Below are 18,073 nucleotides of genomic sequence, written 5' to 3'. Positions count from 1 at the left end.
GGGGTACACATGGGAACACGATGTCTCATCAGAATGAGTTGCAGTTCTATTTGAATGAATCCCATATCCAAATTCCATCTGTATTCCTTCAGAGAATGAGAAAGCAGGTCACATCTTTTACGGGACTCCTTTACACGGACTCAGAAATATCACAGAGGATAAGGTGATGGCTTAACCTGCCCCACCCTTGAATTTCTGCATCTCTGCCTCCCTCGCGGACATCAGTTAAAGACACCCCTGACCATAAACTCTGCTGAGTTATTGGCCTCAGCTTCCTCTCTCTCCAGTTCAGTTTCTCCTACCTGGCTGTCCCCTGTCACACACACACACTTTCACACTTTCTGATCTTCAAGACTCTGAGCAGACCATTCCCCTGTCTGGAGGGCCCCTCCCTGACTCCATGTCCACAGCTGATCTGACTCTGTTCCCCCATTTGTTCTACTTTCCAGCCCTTTAAGAGCCTGTTGGGACCAAACTTCCCTTCCCCAGCATGTGCGCCTCCTGAGGTCCCCACTGCTCCTGTGCAGTGGGTCTGCCTCTGTCTCCAATATGGCCTTGCTTCCACCCTCAGGGGTTCATAGGGGCCCACACTCCAATTTCCTCTCCCAATGAACCTTCCCCGTTTGTGTTGTGCGTGCCTTCAGATTCCGAAATGTGTTCATTCAACACCACATTCCCAGTGCATAGGCCACTGCCTGCCACACAATGGGAGCAAAACAAATTCCTCCTGAACAAATGTGTAACTACTTTTCAAAGATCAGCCACTTTAAGGTTTAGATTAGTATGATTATGTGTGCAAGGTTTTTGAGGATCAACTATTACTCATGCAATAAAAAACTAATAAAAGCTGTAAACTTTACTTTTCAATTATGAATAATTTCAGAACACTGCAGAAAGTTAAAAAAAAGAGTATACTCATGTGATCAAACAGCAGTTTGGAGAGCACAGAAAATTTATTGTGGAGACACCAGAAATGCCAAGCCCTTCAAGGTACAACCTTCAACCAGGAGATGATGAGGTCACAGTACTTCCTAGGGAACCCACACTGAGTCCAGCAGATGCCTCAGGAGTGTCAGTGACATGGACATCGTATTAGGACTCAGAGAACAAGCAGAGGTAAGTCCAGATCTCAGCTGCAAAGCTGGCCCTCTCTCAAGGCCCACAAGGCCCCATTAGTTGGTCATACTTTTCCCATCCTGTCCCTTCCAGCATTTCCCAAGTATCTTATGCAAGACCCAAAATAAACAGTCAAGAGTCTCACAAAGAGAGACTCATAGAGAACAAGAGTCAGGAGGGACTTTGCAGTCTGGGAAGAGCATGAAGCTGTACCTTGCAAACAACGGGCAGCTTGCAGACTAGTTCAGGGTTGAACCTTCCCAAGACCCAAGTGTGATTCTCAAACTCCTCAGGGCTTGGGCACCTGGACAGATCAGTGCTGGGCTGCACATGGCCAGCCTGCAATGCAATTCTCCAGAGGGTCATTATGAAGCAGAGCTCAGGAGGGGCCACGCTTCCAAAGAATGGAGTCTCCAAAGGAAGTCAGGACAGAATAGAACCAGAGTGCTGTCCATTGACTCCTTCACTCACTGCTAGATACAGTCCTCCCTGTGGACAAGCATTTCTGCTCTCTGGATACCCCGTCTTGGGCTGTTAACCCAACGGATGATGTTTCCTGACACAGAGATTCAGAATCAGGACCAGACAGGACTTAGAGGTGTCTGATGGGTGAATCCACATTCTCCAGCAATAGCAATGGATGGGGCTACAGACCAAGAGGCAGGAATCAACCCCTGGCACAGAAGTTCTCCTTACCAAGCTGGCCTGCCTTGTCCTCTGCTACTCACCCAAAGACCTCATTTTCGAGTCCCCTAAGGCAGCGTTCCCCAACCTTTTTGACACCAGGGATTGGTTTCGTGGAAGACAATTTGTCCCTGGACCAGAGGGTAGGGGGAGATGGTTTCTGAATGATTCAATTGCGTTACATTTATTGTGTATCTTATTTCTATTCTTATTATATCAGCTCTACTTCAGGTCATCAGGCCATTAGATCCTGGAGGTTGGGAAACGCAGCCCTAAGGAATGGATTATTATTCACAGAGAAGCCCAGGTGCAAGAAGGGGAGCCTGAAGTGAGAAAAAGAGCCTGGAGTGAGAAAACTTGTATACTTGACATCAACTCTCCATTATCCGCAAGTGTCCCCAAGCTGGGCCAGCTGAGGCATCTGACTTGAGAATGTGCCTGGCTGTGTTTGGACTACCGGTCAGTGCCCTCCAAATAGAGATCTGCCGTTTGGGATTATCCACCTGATTCCCTGTCCAGAGTGGAATTTATTGGCAAAACTGCTGAGACCCATCGGGAAAAGCTAAGAGGATGGGGGTCAGGAAGGGCGTGGCGGGTGGGGGGCAGGAGGTGGTGCTTGTGAGCCGCGAGGCGTTGCAGAAGCCTGGCCTCCCAGAAGCCTGGCACTCTACTCCAGGATTCGCCTGTGGGAGGTGCTGGTAGACGTTTGGATTATCTGCATTCGGGAGGCGCCGCCGCTTCCGCCCCCGTACTTGCTGCTACTTTTGCTACTCCCTCCGTAGCTCCCATAACCGCCTCCACTAGCCCCTCCGTAGCCGCCCGAGCCCCCGCGCGAGCCGCCGCCGCCGTAGCCTCCACTGCTGCTGCCGCCTGCGTAACCTCCGCCGCCTCCGTAACCTCCGCCGCCGCTGTAACCTCCAGAGCCCCGGGCACCTCCGCCGACGGTCAGCTGGCTGCTCTGCACAGCTGTGGGGGCAAGGACAACCCACAAGGGGGTCAGACGACTGGGCAGGGCGGACCTGCCTGCACCTACCCTCGGAGCAGCCCCCTGCATCCTTCATCACTGGCCGCATCTGATTTGCCAAAAGCATGGGTGAAAGTCTCCCCCTTTCAGAAGTATTCTTCCTAATACAAAGGAATGTCAGGGCGCATTTTCATTATTGCTACACCCTGAAGAATTCTAAACCACTACTAATTATTAAGCATCATAAAAATCAAAATAAAGGAAAACTAAGGTCGTATATTATTTCAACCTATTTCTCTGGGCTGTGCAGTTGTCCTTGCTTACTTTGCTTTTCGTTGTGTAGGACTGGACACAAAAATGCCCGCTGCCAGATTTCTGCTGGCCAGTCTTCTCATGGGCCCTCCCTCCCCCAGCCCCAACCAGCCCCACTCCTGGGCTCTATTACTTACAGATGCTCACTTGGCTCTGCAGCTCCCCTGACATCCTGTAAAAACCAAGGTGCACACAGTCAGCATTATCCGCAAAGCCTGAAGGAAGGCAATCATCAGCCAGGAGACATCAGGAGCAGGGGAGGTGTGTTGGGAGCAGGGAGGTCAGGGTGCCGGTGCAGGCAGAGGGAATTTGAAGCATTTTCGTGAAGCCTTTTAGCATTGGGGGTCACCACCTGGCTGCAGTGGCTTAAGCTGTGGTATTAGGGATGTTGCACTGGCGAACAGGACAACGAAGACAATGATGCTGCCTACTCACATGTCCTCTGCTTCTGACTTGAACGTTTCTGCTCACCCTGAGCTACCAGTCTTCCCAGGAAAGCTGGGATTGTATAAATAGGGACTCTCTAAATAATCCCACTGCTCCAGGGCTGCAGCCTGCCTGCGCTCTGGCCTGGAGACATGGCCCACCTGCTCTCCTCGCCCTCCAGCAGCTTGCGGTAGGTGGCAATCTCCACGTCCAGGGACAGCTTAGCTCCCAGCAGCGCCTGGTAGTCACGCAGCAGGCGGGCCAGCTCCTCCTTGGACTGCTGCAGGGCGGCCTCCAGGTCCTGCAGCTTCTGCTGTGCGTCCTGGAGAGCCTGGTGTCCCCTCTCCTCTGCATCAGAAATGATGGTGTGCATCTGCTCGATCTACTCGGGAGAGTCAAGGAGAAGAACCATGTGGGGCATGAGTTTCCAGAGCTTCATGAAGCAGGGCGTCATGGGAGGTAGAAGCTCTGATCAGCCCCCCTGAGCATACATCTCACCTGCTTCTTGACGTTGCCAATCTCTGCCTGCAGCCTCTGGATGGTGAGGTTGAGTTCGGAGATCTCCGTCCTGCTGGTCTTCAGCTCATCTCCATGTCTTCCCGCTGTGATCTGGAGCTCCTGGTACTGAGGGTCAAGGGCCAGGAAGGAGTGAGTCTGCCTTCCCAGACCCTGCCCAAGGCTGCTCTCCCCTAGGGAAGGTCCCAGAGTAAGCCTCCCTCGAGCTGTGATCCCCCATACACACACTCACACTTGTACCAAACCTCCCTCATCTGAACTGTGACACCACACACACAGATATGCACACACACACACACGCCTAAATCTCGAGACAGAGATTCAGAATCAGGACCAAACAAGACAAACCTGCTCCTTGATGCCCCCTTTTACCTCCTTTTCCCCGCATCTAAACGTTGCCCATACTGGGCCCTTGTCACTTTTCCCATCCCACCATATTCCTTCCTCCCCTTTCCAGAATGATTTCTCTAACACTCGGGACCGTGCTCCTTCAGAGGCCCTCAGCACGGTCCCTCTTTATTCGCATTTTCCTCTCTCTCCATTCCCGTATCTATGGGCCCCATCAAGAGGGCCTCCACCTGCAGGCCGTCAACAAAACCAGGCTCTCGGTGACTGTTAGAGAGGAAACAGAGCAGGGCGCCTCTGAAGAAAACAGGGGAGAGCGTGGGCTCAAGTGCGGCTCTGCATTCTGAAGTCTTCACTGTTGACCATCTATCGCCCCCATCTGCTGCCAGACCCCGTGGCACTCAGAGCACCTGCCTGCAGGACAGTGGCACAGAAGCCAGCCACGACTGGGTTTGGTCACAGGTCATCCACAAAACAGCTCTCAAGTGCCAGCTGTTCAGAATTTAGCGACTGGCCTTTGACTCTTATTCCTCATGCAGTATCCTATTATTTTGCCTTTTGATACTGGTAGGTGCCCAGTATGCTACTGGTGATCAGTGGAGAAATAACTCCAGAAGGAATAAAGGGATGGAGCCAAAGCAAAACCAATACCCAGTTGTGGATGTGACCGGTGATAGAAGCAAGGTCCGATGCTGTAAAGAGCAATATTACATAGGAACCTGGAGTGTTAGGTCCATGAATCAAGGCAAATTGGAAGTGGTCAAACAGGAGATGGTAAGAGTGAACGTAGACATTCTAGGAATCAGTGAACTAAAATGGACTGGAATGGGTGAATTTAACTCGGATGACCATTATATCTACTACTGTGGGCAGGAATCCCTTAGAAGAAATGGAGTAGCCATCATGGTCAACAAAAGAATCCGAAATGCAGTACTTGGATGCAGTCTTAAAAATGACAGAATGATTTCTGTTTGTTTCCAAGGCAACCCATTCAGTATTACAGTAATCCAAGCCTATGCCCCAACCAGTAATGCTGAAGAAGCCAAAGTTGAACGGTTCTATGAAGACCTACAAGACCTTTTAGAATTAACACCCAAAAAAGATGTCCTTTTCATTATAGGGGACTGGAATGCAAAAGTAGGAAGTCAAGAAGCACCTGGAGTAACAGGCAAATTTGGCCTTGGAGCACGGAATGAAGCAGGGCAAAGGCTAATAGAGTTTTGTCAAGAGAACGCACTGGTCATAGCAAACACCCTCTTCCAACAACACAAGAGAAGACTCTACACATGGACATCACCAGATGGTCAACACCGAAATCAGATTGATTATATTCTTTGCAGCCAAAGATGGAGAAGCTCTATACAGTTAGCGAAAACAAGACCAGGAGCTGACTGTGGCTCAGATCATGAACTCCTTATTGCCAAATTCAGACTTAAATTGAAGAAAGTGGGGGAAACCACTAGACCATTCAGATATGACCTAAATCAAATCCCTTATGATTATACAGTGGAAGTGAGAAATAGATTTAAGGGACTAGATCTGATAGATAGAGTGCCTGATGAACTCTGGACAGAGGTTCGTGACATTGTACAGGAGACAGGGACCAAGACCATCCCCACGGAAAAGAAATGCAAAAAAGCAAAATGGCTGTCTGAGAAGGCCTTACAAATAGCTGTGAAAAGAAGAGAAGCGAAAAGCAAAGGAGAAAAGGAAAGATATAAGCATCTGAATGCAGAGTTCCAAAGAATAGCAAGGAGAGATAAGAAAGCCTTCCTCAGCGATCAGTGCAAAGAAATAGAGGAAAACAACAGAATAGGAAAGACAAGAGATCTCTTCAAGAAAATTAGAGATTCCAAGGGAACATTTCATGCAAAGATGGGCTCGATAAAGGACAGAAATGGTATGGACCTAACAGAAGCAGAAGATATTAAGAAGAGGTGGCAAGAATACACAGAAGAACTGTACAAAAATATCTTCACGACCAAGATAGTCATGATAACGTGATCACTGACCTAGAGCCAGACATCTTGGAATGTGAAGTCAAGCGGGTCTTAGAGAGCATCACTACAAACAAAGCTAGTGGAGGTGATGGAATTCCAGTTGAGCTATTTCAAATCTTGAAAGATGATGTTGTGAAAGTGCTGCACTCAATATGCCAGCAAACTTGGAAAACTCAGCAGTGGCCACAGGACTGGAAAAGGTCAGTCTTCATTCCAATCCCAAAGAAAAGCAATGCCAAAGAATGCTCAAACTACCGCACAATTGCACTCATCTCACACGCTAGTAAAGTCATGCTCAAAATTCTCCAAGCCAGGCTTCAGAAATATGTGAACTGTGAACTCCCAGATGTTCAAGCAGGTTTTAGAAAAGGCAGAGGCACCAGAGATCAAATTGCCAACATCCGCTGGATCATGGAGAAAGCAAGAGAGTTCCAGAAAAACATCTATTTCTGCTTCATTGACTATGCCAAAGCCTTTAACTGTGTGGATCACAATAAACTATGGAAAATTCTGAAAGAAATGGGAATACCAGACTACCTGACCTGCCTCTTGAGAAACCTGTATGCAGGTCAGGAAGCAACAGTCAGAACTGTACAAGGAACAACAGACTGGTTCCAAATAGGAAAAGGAGTACGTAAAGTTTGTGTATTGTCACCTTGCTTATTTAACTTATATGCAGAGCATCATGAGGAACGCTGGGCTGGAAGAAGCACAAGCTGGAATCAAGATTGCTGGGAGAAATATCAATAACCTCAGATATGCAGATGACACCACCGTTATGGCAGAAAGTGAAGAGGAACTCAAAAGCCTCTTGATGAAAGTGAAAGAGGAGAGTGAAAAGGTTGGCTTGAAGCTCAACATTCAGAAAACAAAGATCATGGCATCTGGTCCCATCACTTCATGGGAAATAGATGGGGTAACAGTGGAAACAGTGTCAGACTTTATTTTTTGTGGCTCCAAAATCACTGTGGATGCTGATTGCAGCCATGAACTTAAAAGACACTTACTCCTTGGAAGGAAAGTTATGACCAACCTAGATAGTGTATTAAAAAGCAGAGACATTACTTTGCCAACACAGGTCCGTCTAGTTAAGGCTATGGTTTTTCCACTGGTCATGTATGGATGTGAGAGTTGGACTGTGAAGAAAGCTGAGTGCCGAAGAAATGATGCTTTTGAACTGTGGTGCTGGAGAGGACTCTTGAGAGTCCCTTGGACTGCAAGGAAATCCAACCAGTCCATTCTAAAGGAGATCAATCCTGGGTGTTCATTGGAAGGACTGATGCTGAAGCTGAAACTCCAATACTTTGGCCACCTCATGCGACGAGCTGACTCACTGGAAAAGACTCTGATGCTGGGAAGGATTGGGGGCAGGAGGAGACGGGGACGACAGAGAATGAGATGGCTGGATGGCATCACCGACTCTGTGGACATGAGTTTGAGTGAACTCCGGGAGTTGGTGATGGACAGGGAGGCCTGGCATGCTGTGATTCATGGGGTCACAAAGAGTCAGACACGACTGAGCGACTGAACTGAACTGAACTGCACTTTGACTCTTAACTGCAGTGTTCGCCCTCCAGAAAGTTCCGAGTCCATTTATGTTAAACAAGTCACCAAGGATGTGCCCCAAAACTTAGCTACAAAGATGTTTATCTGAAAACTGGAGACATATTCTTACCATGAAATACCACGCTGCTCTTTAAAATGATGTCAAATATTTAATGTTAGAGAAACGTATTCACAAGTAATAAATAAAAGAGAAAAATATAAAAAGATATTTTTAAAGATATCATTATGAAAAAATAAGAAAACATCATGGTGGCTGAGAGCATGGGTGTGTAGATGGTGCACCTGAATTTAATTAAATTCTGCCTCTGCTACTTCCCCAACATAAGAGCCAAGGGAAATTGGTAACCTCATGCTTTATTATTGGTAAAACAATCAGTGAATCTTTACCTCATAGCGTTGTTGTAAGGAGTAAATGAAATTCTATAAAAACACTTAGTGTAGTGCCTGATATGTGTGAGTTTTCAATAAAGGTTAGCTACAAAGAACAAGTGGAAAATATGCTGACATATTCATAGTGGTAGTGGGATATGAGTAATCTTTAGCTGCAATCTTGAAATTTTCTATAGCAAACACGTTTTACTTTAGAAATAAGAAAAAGACAGTACAAGTTCTGGGAGGAATGGTTGGTTCGGGTACCAGGCCTGGGCTGGGGACGGTGATGCTCACCTTGGTCTGGTACAGGGCCTCAGCCTCTTCCTTGCTCCTTTGTGCAATCTCCTCGTACTGGATCCTCACGGCATCGATGATGCTGTCCAGATCCAGGGAGCGGTTGTTGTCCATGGACAGGATGACGTTGGTCTCGGTGATGTTGGTCTGCATCTGAGACAGCTCCTACAAGGCATGGAACACAGGCTGACTTCTTCCACTCCCCTCCTGGGGCCTCAGTTTCCCTCTACTCCCCCCCTACAGGGCTTTCTGGGGAAGCCTTGAGAGAGAAAAGCTCTCTGGGTAAAGCTCTTAGACTCACTGTTGTGTGCCCAGAGGGACCTTCACTAAAGGTACAGGCATCCGGATCTAGGTTCAGAGGAGAAGAAGGGAGCCTGAACTCAGAGCTGCCCATCATGCCTTTCCTGGACCCTCCATCCCTCCTTGGCCGCCATCTTGAGCAGGACCCCCAGCCAGGCAGGCTTGTTCGTTGAGATCACATGAGCTCCCAGAGGCAGCAGAAAGGACTCCATGTGTGTAGACACTCAGACTCGCTTTAGCATCTGGGCTCCACCGCTAACCAGCTGGGTGACTGAGCAAGGAACTCAGCTTCTCAGTGCCCCTGTTCTCTCATCTATACACTGGAGATACCCAAGACCAAGTAAAGCTCCCAGCACAGCATCCAGTCCAGAGAAGGTGCCTCCAAGTCAGACCAGGGTTGGGAGGAGTGTGTTATCCCCACCTCTCCAGTCTTCATCTGTGTTCTCTTTACGACCCACTCTGCCCTCTCCCGCAGAGCTCCCTGATGGCCCCATCTATTCCCCAGTGCTGATGAAGCTGTCTGGTTGGTTTTGCCCCATATGTCCTGGGCATTAACCTTCCTTTTCAGACAGAAGCAGAGACTGTCTCACCATCTCCCATCTCCAGGGCACCACCCAGAATCCTGAGCTTTGGGGGTTGAAACGATTCTGACTCCAGGTCCGCAGAATTGAGGTGACTAGGGAGACGCACCCCCAGGGGGTAAGGTTGGGTGTCAGACCTCATCCTCTTCCAGCCCACACCCCCTGACAGATGTAGAAAAGAGAAAGGTTTCTTCTGAGGACTGAGCTCATCCTCTCATAGAAATATTTGAGATATTCACTCACCGATTGAAATAAATATTTCAGGAAATCGACCTCCTCAAGCAGAGTGTCTGCCTTGGACTGCAGGTCCGCTTTGCTCAGATAAGCAGAATCCACATCCTGAACAGCAAGCGAAGACAGTCTGACTCGGTTGCTCTGCCACCAGCTGTCTGGGCAGCCTTGGGCAAGTGGCAAAGCCTCTCGGGGTTTATTTCCTTGCCTGCAAATTTCCTCTCCTCACTCAAATAAGGGGCCAGCAAACCTGGGCTTTCCGGGCCAGAAGGAAGTATTCATCAGCTGCTCATCCTGGCCAGTCATGCAAAACACCCCAGGTCCTAAGGCACCCACACAACACACTCACATGCTGCCCATTAATTTAATTCCACTTTCAGAAAAAATAATAATAATAATAATAATTCCACTTTCAGGACTCCAAAGAGATTGAAAACTCAAAAACTTTTCAAGATTCATATTAGCAACACACTTCTGAGACTTACTGCTTCAGGGTCAGGGCCCCAGAATTTGGGAAACACTCTCAACAAGCTGGCCCCCAAGCTCACCTGTCCACCCCTCAGTTTCACTGCATCCCGAAGGAGTCCCTGCCTCTTCCCAGCCTCCTGAACCCACAGTCCCCCTCTGAACACCCCCATCCCTCACCTTCTTCAAGATAACAAAGTCATTCTCACTGCTGGTCCTCCGGTTGATTTCTTCCTCATACCTGTTGGGGGGATGTCAGAAAAACAGACAGGCTGCAAGGGCTGACCTTGGCTCCTTGAGATTTTTCCTTGCCATGGGAGGCTCAGAATTGCCCAAACTTTTATGGCCCTGGACTCTGGCTGTCCCCTGCCAGGGTCTGCCACTCTCTCTGACAAGCAGCTGGAGCCATCTCCTGGCTCTCCAGGCCAACAGAGGTCACAAACCCCCAATGTGGAAAATCCAGAGCCACATAGAACATCTCCAAAATGTCCTTTCTATTTTAATATCTTACCTTTGTACATTTGTCCAGTTCGATCATTTTTTTTTAATGATAACCTAAATAACAACCACTTTTTACTAAATTTTTTAAAAGAGAAAAAAATTTCACCTGCCATTGTGCCCCCCATCACCTTCAGTGTGCATTTCATTTCCCCCTTGTTGACTCACACACACGTGACTACTCAACGCAGTAAGCACATCAAGGTGATGTTAAGAGAAGCACCCTACACCCCCAGCAAGGGGGGCGGGGCCGGGGGAGGCTGCTCAGTTGCCTGTATGGGACAGGAGCAGCTGACCTAGAATTAAGCAAGTCATGTCACTTCTACCATTATTACTAATAATAGCTAGTGCTTATTGAGTGCTTCATATGTGCAAAAACAGTCTAAGAACTACTAAGAATATTTTATCTAAACCAGTGGTTCCCCATATGTGGCTCCCAGTCCACCAGCATCAGCATCACTTGGAAGCATATTAGAAATAAAAGCCCTCTGGGCCCATCCCAGACTAATCTGATTTCAACAAGCTGATGCACGCTCAGATTTGAGGGCCACAGATCTCCCCCTCATGACAGTTCAACAAGGAGGGTGCTCACTATCCCTACTTTACTAATGTGAAAACCAAAGGCTTAGAAAGATAGACCTTGAAGGCAGTCAGAAAGTGGCGAAGCCCACACTGGAACCCAGGCTTATGTGACTCCAACATCCATGAAGATCCTCTGCTTCCCCTCCCCACCCGATACAATTGAGAGCCGACTGGCAGTACTATCACTCCGGGGCTGTGTACAAAATGGTGCCCGTGCGGTTGTGCAGAGGCGCAGAGCCTGCCTGGCTGCGCCTGGTGTCCAGGGCCCCACCCCCCCTCACCCACTCACAGTAAGCCTTGCCGCATAAGCCGGTGCCCTGCCTTGTTCCTCCCCACCCCTTTGTTCCTCCCGGAGCCTCACTTGTTCTTGTAGTCATCCACAACATCCTGCATGCTCCTGATCTCCGAGCTCTGGCGCATCTGCTCCGCTCTGAGGAAATCCACCTGCCTCTGCAGCTTGCTGATGTAGCTCTCAAAGATGGGCTCCAGGTTGTTGGTCTGAGTCGACGTGTTTACCTGCTGCAGTAGCTCCCATTTTGTCTGGAGCACCTGATTCTGCTGCTCCAGAAATCGCACCTAAGAACAGAAAACCTCCAAGTTCACCCCCCAGCAGTGGGTCCAAGAAGTACCCCCACGGGTAGCAGCAGGTGCAGCCCCACCTCAGAGAATCAGGACGCCCCTCCGGGGGTCAGAGGGCTCTCTTTTTCTAGGACCAGGATGCATGAATACAGTATGGTTTCTGATGGTTGACCAATGACTGTAAGGTCAACCTCCCGAAAAATTACACTAATAGACCTCTGCTGTTGAAGGCAAGTCGCCTCCATCCGAGCCCTGTTTCCTTTGGCTCTATCAGCTCACATGGTAGAGTTGTCCATCCCGCCCTCAGCTCCCCACGCCAACCTCAGGAAATGGTGACCCAGAGCATCTGAAGCGTTGGCACACCCACGGCCCATGTCTCTCTCTGGCTGAAACACTTTATGTGATTGAGGAGAAGAGAAAATAAGAGGAGGGGGGGAATAATTTTGGCTTCGAATATTAAACTGATTCCTGAACACACTCGCCCAGGTGCCCCCATCCTGCCACCCACCACCTCGACTGCTGCCCACTGTGTTTCTCAGGACGGTCACCTCATTTAAATGTTCTCATAACCCAGACAGAATTTTTTTTAAAAAAACATGAAATTTTAGCCGTGTTTTTATATTGAAGTGTAGTTGATTAACAATGTTGTGTTAGTTTCAGGTGGACAGCAAAGTGATGCAGTTAAACACATACATGTATCTATTCTTTTTCAGATTCTTGAATTAGGAGTTTGGGGTTGACATCTACACACTACTATATTTAAAATAGGTGCCAACAAGGACTTATTGTATAGTACAGGGCACTATGCTCAATACTCTGTAATAACCGAAGAGGGAAAAGAATTTTGGACAGAATTTTAAAAGTAAGTATATTTTTTAAGTTATGTGATTCGTTCTAGTACCCCAAAGTAAGGACTTTGACGTTGCCTGTGTGCAAGTTGTGTGTGCACACTCAGTTGTGTCCAACTCTTTGCAACCCCATGGACTATAGCTCGCCAAGCTCCTCTGTCCGTGGAATTTTCCAGGCAAGAATCCTGGAGCGGGTTGCCATTTTCTCCTCCAAGGGATCTTCCCAACCCAGGGATCGAACCCAGGTCTCCTGCATTGCAGGCAGATTCTTTACCATCTGAGCCATAACTAATCTCATTACTGTCCAATAAATGCTTTTATAAGTATTTCCAAACCCAGGGATGAAACTAGTGTTTGGGAAATCCCCATGTTGCAGTTTCCTTCATTAGCACAGAGGATGGAGAGTAGACCTCACCCTGTGTTCTCACTGCTTCTTCCCCCAAAGCTGTGCACACGAGGGTCAAGTACAGGCTCCAGAAAGCTGGCTGACTGTGCACATCCAGCCCTGGACTGTCCTTCCCATGATGACGATCAATTTTCGCCCTACCTCCTCCGGCCACCTGCAGGGGGAGACTCCCCTTCCACGCCTTAAGCAAGGACAGTGGATTTCTCCATGCTTTGCTCAGGTGTGTGTACACACACACACACACACACATACCCACCCACATACACACACACACATACCCACCCATATACACACACACACAGACACACACACACACATGCCCTCCAGGAGCCGCCCAGGAGATGTGGGGAGTTGGGGGGAGGAGGCTAACACACTGTTTTGTGTTGTCAGAACAGGATTGTGAAGATAGTTCTCCACAATGCTTAAGGAGTTGAGGGGGCGCAGAATTCCCAGCCTTGAGACTGTTCATCTGAGCAGCCAGCCCTTGTTAACTTCCTTGGCTCTGACTCTAGGCTGGAATGTGCCCAGAGAATACTCTTTCCCATGGCTCGTTTTTGTTAGCTTTATCAAAGCAAGAGATAAAGCAGCCACCCACACAGCTTGTCCACCCGGTTTGTGACATCCCCATGAGAAATCCCTGCCACCTGGCCAGTTGTCACCCTGGTGTCAATCCCAGGGAGGGGAGAGACCGGGTGCTCGTCGCAGCCCTGTGCTCTGAGTTGTGGGGACCAGAGGAAAGGATCTGATGGTCCCACAGAGAAGCTCCATGTCAGACAATGAGGGGGCAGTGGGACAATTCTGAGTGCTAAGGGGTTAGCCGAGCCCCACCGCAGGTGAAGAAACTATGGCTTTCATTGGTCACCTAAACTGCTGAGTCAGAGGCTAACTTCAGGGAGTGCCAGGTAATTTTCATGAGATTTAACCACTATAAAAATCACAAAAGCCATCATGATCTTTCCCCAGGGGCCCCTAAACACTGCTGGGTTGTGTCCCAGCAGCAGTACTCAGGAGAAGCCCAGGTAACCCAGATCAAACTTAGCATCACGCCTGGTTAAGCTTCTTCCTGGATAAAGCAGACCCCACTCGACCTCCTGTGGCCCTCTCCCCCTGCAAACAACACTCCAATCACCATCTAGTGCCTCCAACAGCCTAGGTCTCCCCAACCCTTTGCCTGGCAAAGTCCTAGTCTCCCTTTAGATCTCAACTAGGGTGGCACCCCCTGGGGCTCCCCTTCGTAACCCCCTGCTCTTTTCCCCTGTGGCATCTATCATGATTTCAGTCTTTTGTGTTTTAGCACATTCCTCCCCACAGTGGGATGTGAGCCCCAGGAAGGCAGGCTTTGTTCTCCAGCGGACACCAGGTTCTGAGACCCGTAGATACATAGCACCCAGCACAGAGAAGACAGTTCATAAACACCGTGAACTGATGAACTGCTAAGACTTTGGCATTGCTGCTAGTGTAGACCATCCACCCTGCTCATTGCCCTAAACAGAGGGTTCAGGCTCAGCTGAACAAAGCCAGGACACTGTCTCTGTGGGAAGAACGGGGTCCCTCATCCTTTTTTCCCGGGATCCCTTTCCTTTGCCATTGATTCTAAAAAAAAAAAAAATAGCCTTTGTCTCCATTCCCACTCTCGGAGAGCCCAAGTTTGACACCTGAAGGGTTGACTCAATTTTTCATTCAACACATATTTATTGAGCAGCTGTCAGATGCCAGACAGTATTCTGGGTGCTGGAGATACAGCTATAAATAAAACAGACAAAACCCCCGCATTCCAGGAGTTCACAATCGGTTTGAAGAGATGACTATAAGGAAACACACGTGAACTACACAGTGTGTTGAATGGCTGTAGGGGCCAGGGAGAAACACACTGATGGGGGGTAGGGATGCTGATATGGGGTACTCCTTCAAATAGAGAGATCAGGGAGGCCTCACTGAGACAACCTGTGTGAGCAAAGACCTGAAGGAGATGAGGGGGTCGGCTGGACCACTCCTTGGAGGGAGGAGTTCCAAGCAGAGGGAATGGCAAGTGCAAAGGCCCTGAGGCAGGACCGTGGTGGGGCACAGGAGGATGAGGGATACAATAGCGTGCCAGTGAGCAAAAGGAAAGCAGGAGTAGCATCAGAGAATGTGTACAGGGTCAGTGTGTTGAGTTGTACCTTGGTGAGCCAAGTTCCTGTCTTCACTCTGCTCACTACACCTTGCAGCTTGAGAGTGGGTCTGCCTAGTAGCAGCAATGTGGCCTCAGTCTCCAAAATGCAAGCCAGGAATTAGCAGCAGCCATGGGTTAGAGGGCCAGATCTTATAGTGCCTTATAAGATCGTGGCTATTATTTCTGATGAGACAGGAAGCCAACAGAGGGTTCAGATGGAGGAGTGATGTGGTATGCTTTTAAAGGATGGCACGGGTGTGGTGCTGAGAATAGGCTGTACAAGATTAAAGGTAAAGGCAGGAAGATCAGGTCAGAAGGTAGGGTCAGAAGCCACTGTGATAGAAACCTTCTCTATTCCAGCCAGGCCAGAGCCTTCCTGAATAAGTACTCTCCTCGTGGTCCTCACAGTCCAGGCCCTTAGGGAAGGGCAGGAAGCCATAGTCACTTGAACCTTGGCCTGTGCCCTCAGCCCCATGCCATAAACCTGAATAGATGTCCTGTTAATGGCGGGAACCATGATCAAATCAGAGTCTCAGAAGACCAGCTGCCCATGGCCATTTCAACAATTCCCAACCCTGTCTTCTTCCTGCCTTTGATCTAGCTTGACCTTCAGTGGTGCCTCCTCCATCTGTCACCTCCTTGTTCCCATCAAGTCCTCTTAGTCCCTGCCTATACCTGAGGTGTGATGATATTCAGCCAAATGGCTCATCCAAGGTGATCAGAAGCAGTCAGAAGCACTTTGCTCTGTTGAATTCCTCTTCGGCTGCCTCTGGACTCAACATTCTTATCCCTCCACCTCCAACTCACCCACTGTGCCCTGGCCCCAGCTTTCACCCAGATACCAGAGGCCAGGTACACAGACCAGTGGTGGACTTTGGCGATGGCTACCCTGCAGTCAGAGATAGGTCAAGCTTTGGCCTCAACGTTGAACTCCTATGAGGCCTGGGGCGATGTCACTGAGCCTGCAGGGGTCTCTGGATCCCAGGGTGCTTCCCACTACATCCCCAAAGGTAAAGAAATTTCTGGGGAGCCTCCAGTGGCTTCCATGCCTCCACCACCTCTGGACAAAAGGAAATGCTGGTGGAAAATCTTTTCCATATCTCTTCTACTAGCCCCTGCTTGGTGGTTTGGGCCTGAACCAATCTAACCTGAGGTTTAAACTAGGGAGAAGGGGTTTTTTGGCTCCATCTGGCCTATTCTTGGCCCTGGATGAGCTAAAGTGAAGAAATCAGACAGAATCCCATATAGCAGGGTATTGGCTTTCACCCCCAGCAGTCCCCATCAGAGTCATCAGCTTGGTTCTGCTGCAGGGGGCCCATGTTGCATCTCTCTCCCTGCTCGGTGTCTCCATCTCCACTTCCCTCTGCCTTCCTCTCTTGTGCCACGTTCTCCAGACATTGTCACCATTTGAAATTTCCTGAAAGCGTCAAACTCTCAGGCCTCCTGGTTCTTCTGCCTGGAGACTCCCTCTGCCCTGAGAACCTGGTTGACTCTTTCTCCACCTCCAGGACCTTTATCAGCCCAGAGCTCATCACACCCTCCTTTGTGCTATGACCCAGAGAGCGATGTCTCTATCAACACACCTCCCACACACTGTCACCATCCTCCTCCCTCTAGATCTGGGGCTCCTTGAGGGCAGGACCTGTGTCCTTGTTACCCTGCAACACCTGGAGTGTCTGGCATAGAGTAGATGCTTAGTAAATGTTTGTGGGCTGGATGATTATGTAGGTGGGCAGGTGGATGGATGGATGGATGGGTGGGTGGGTAAATGGGTAGATGGATGAAGAGGTACATGGATGAATGAGTAAATGGGTGGATGGGTGGGTGGATGGGTGGATGGATGGATGGACGGATGGAAACTGAAAAAGATGAGTGAGGTTACATCGTGTATTTTGTCTGAAGGGTATTTTCATTCCTTGGATCTGCTTTCCTGCCAAAATGAAAAGATAAAGACGAGCCCCTCAAGAAGTCAAATTGAGGCCTAAATGAAGTCAATGCTTTCTTAAGGCCCCAGGACACACTGGAAGTGACTGCCACCACCAGAGACAACGCGGTGAGAGGCGGCGGGCACAAGGTCATTTGCTCGGGGCCCAGAGACTGCCTCCCCTGGGGCACTCACCTTGTCAATGAAGGAGGCAAACTTGTTGTTCAGAACCATGATCTGCTCCCGCTCCTGCATCTTAACCCTCTGAATTTCAGGGTCCACCTCCAGGTGAAGTGGTTGTAAGAGGCTCTGGTTAATGGTCACTTCTTGGATACCCCCTGGGGGACAAGAAGGACCAAAGCCCCCAAGCCCCAAACTGCCACCCCTAAACCCAGCACCCACAAAACCACCTCCTCCATAGCCACCACCTCCAAAGCCACGACCCCCAAAACCACCACCTCCAAAGCTCCTGCCTCCTCCAAAACCCCCTCCTGCTCCCCCACCCTGGCAGAAACCACTGGCACTTCTCCCCACTAGGCTGATGGAGATGCTTTTACTGCCACCCAGATTGTACAGGCTCCTAGAGCCAAACCCCCTTGCAAGGCTCCCATACCCACCACCACCACCACTGCCGCACCTCCCTCGGGCCTGACACACGGACCTCGCAGCCCAGCTCCCACCACCAGAGCCCGCAGAGGAACCAGCACTGTAAACCCGCCTGCTCCTGGAGCTGAACGCTGACTGGGAGCTAAACTGGTGGCTCATGGCTCCTGGAGCATCCAGAGAGGCAGGCAAGAGAAAGGGAATAAAAGGAGGCAGAGAGCAGGGAGGGAAGGAGCTATGACTTCTTTGGCGGGAGATCTGGCTCAGTCCCTATATATACATGCATTTGCTGGGCTGGGCACCTTCTGA

The 18,073-nt window shown here is 49.5% G+C and overlaps 1 protein-coding gene across 1 annotated transcript; it reads right to left on the bottom strand.

The window, feature by feature from the left end:
* Nucleotides 1-934: 934 nt before the first annotated feature.
* On the bottom strand, nt 935-18,025 carry KRT77 (keratin 77). Its single transcript, XM_055395399.2, has 9 exons — nt 17,357-18,025; nt 11,614-11,828; nt 10,353-10,413; nt 9,720-9,815; nt 8,596-8,760; nt 4,001-4,126; nt 3,664-3,884; nt 3,214-3,248; nt 935-2,766 (listed from the first exon to the last, which is right to left on the bottom strand). Exons 1-9 carry the CDS (start codon nt 17,924-17,926, stop codon nt 2,468-2,470), a joined length of 1,788 nt encoding a protein of 595 aa, XP_055251374.2. The 5' UTR covers nt 17,927-18,025; the 3' UTR covers nt 935-2,467.
* Nucleotides 18,026-18,073: the final 48 nt, after the last annotated feature.

Source organism: Moschus berezovskii, chromosome 6 (genome assembly GCF_049115385.1).
Source record: "Moschus berezovskii isolate FMDL1 chromosome 6, NW_MosBer_1.0, whole genome shotgun sequence".
NCBI lineage: Eukaryota > Metazoa > Chordata > Mammalia > Artiodactyla > Moschidae > Moschus > Moschus berezovskii.
This window is presented reverse-complemented; position numbering and strand designations above follow the sequence as displayed.

What these genes read in the sequence shown, in the direction of transcription:
- KRT77 (XM_055395399.2), bottom strand. Translation starts at nt 17,926, where the DNA reads ATGAGCCACCAGTTTAGCTCCCAGTCAGCGTTCAGCTCCAGGAGCAGG. An exon ending in TTGGCAACGTCAAGAAGCAG is followed by an intron (nt 3,885 to 4,000) that starts GTGAGATGTATG and finishes TCTCCCGAGTAG; the next exon opens with ATCGAGCAGATGCACACCAT. An exon ending in GCAGAGCCAAGTGAGCATCT is followed by an intron (nt 2,767 to 3,213) that starts GTAAGTAATAGA and finishes TTGCCCCCACAG; the next exon opens with CTGTGCAGAGCAGCCAGCTG.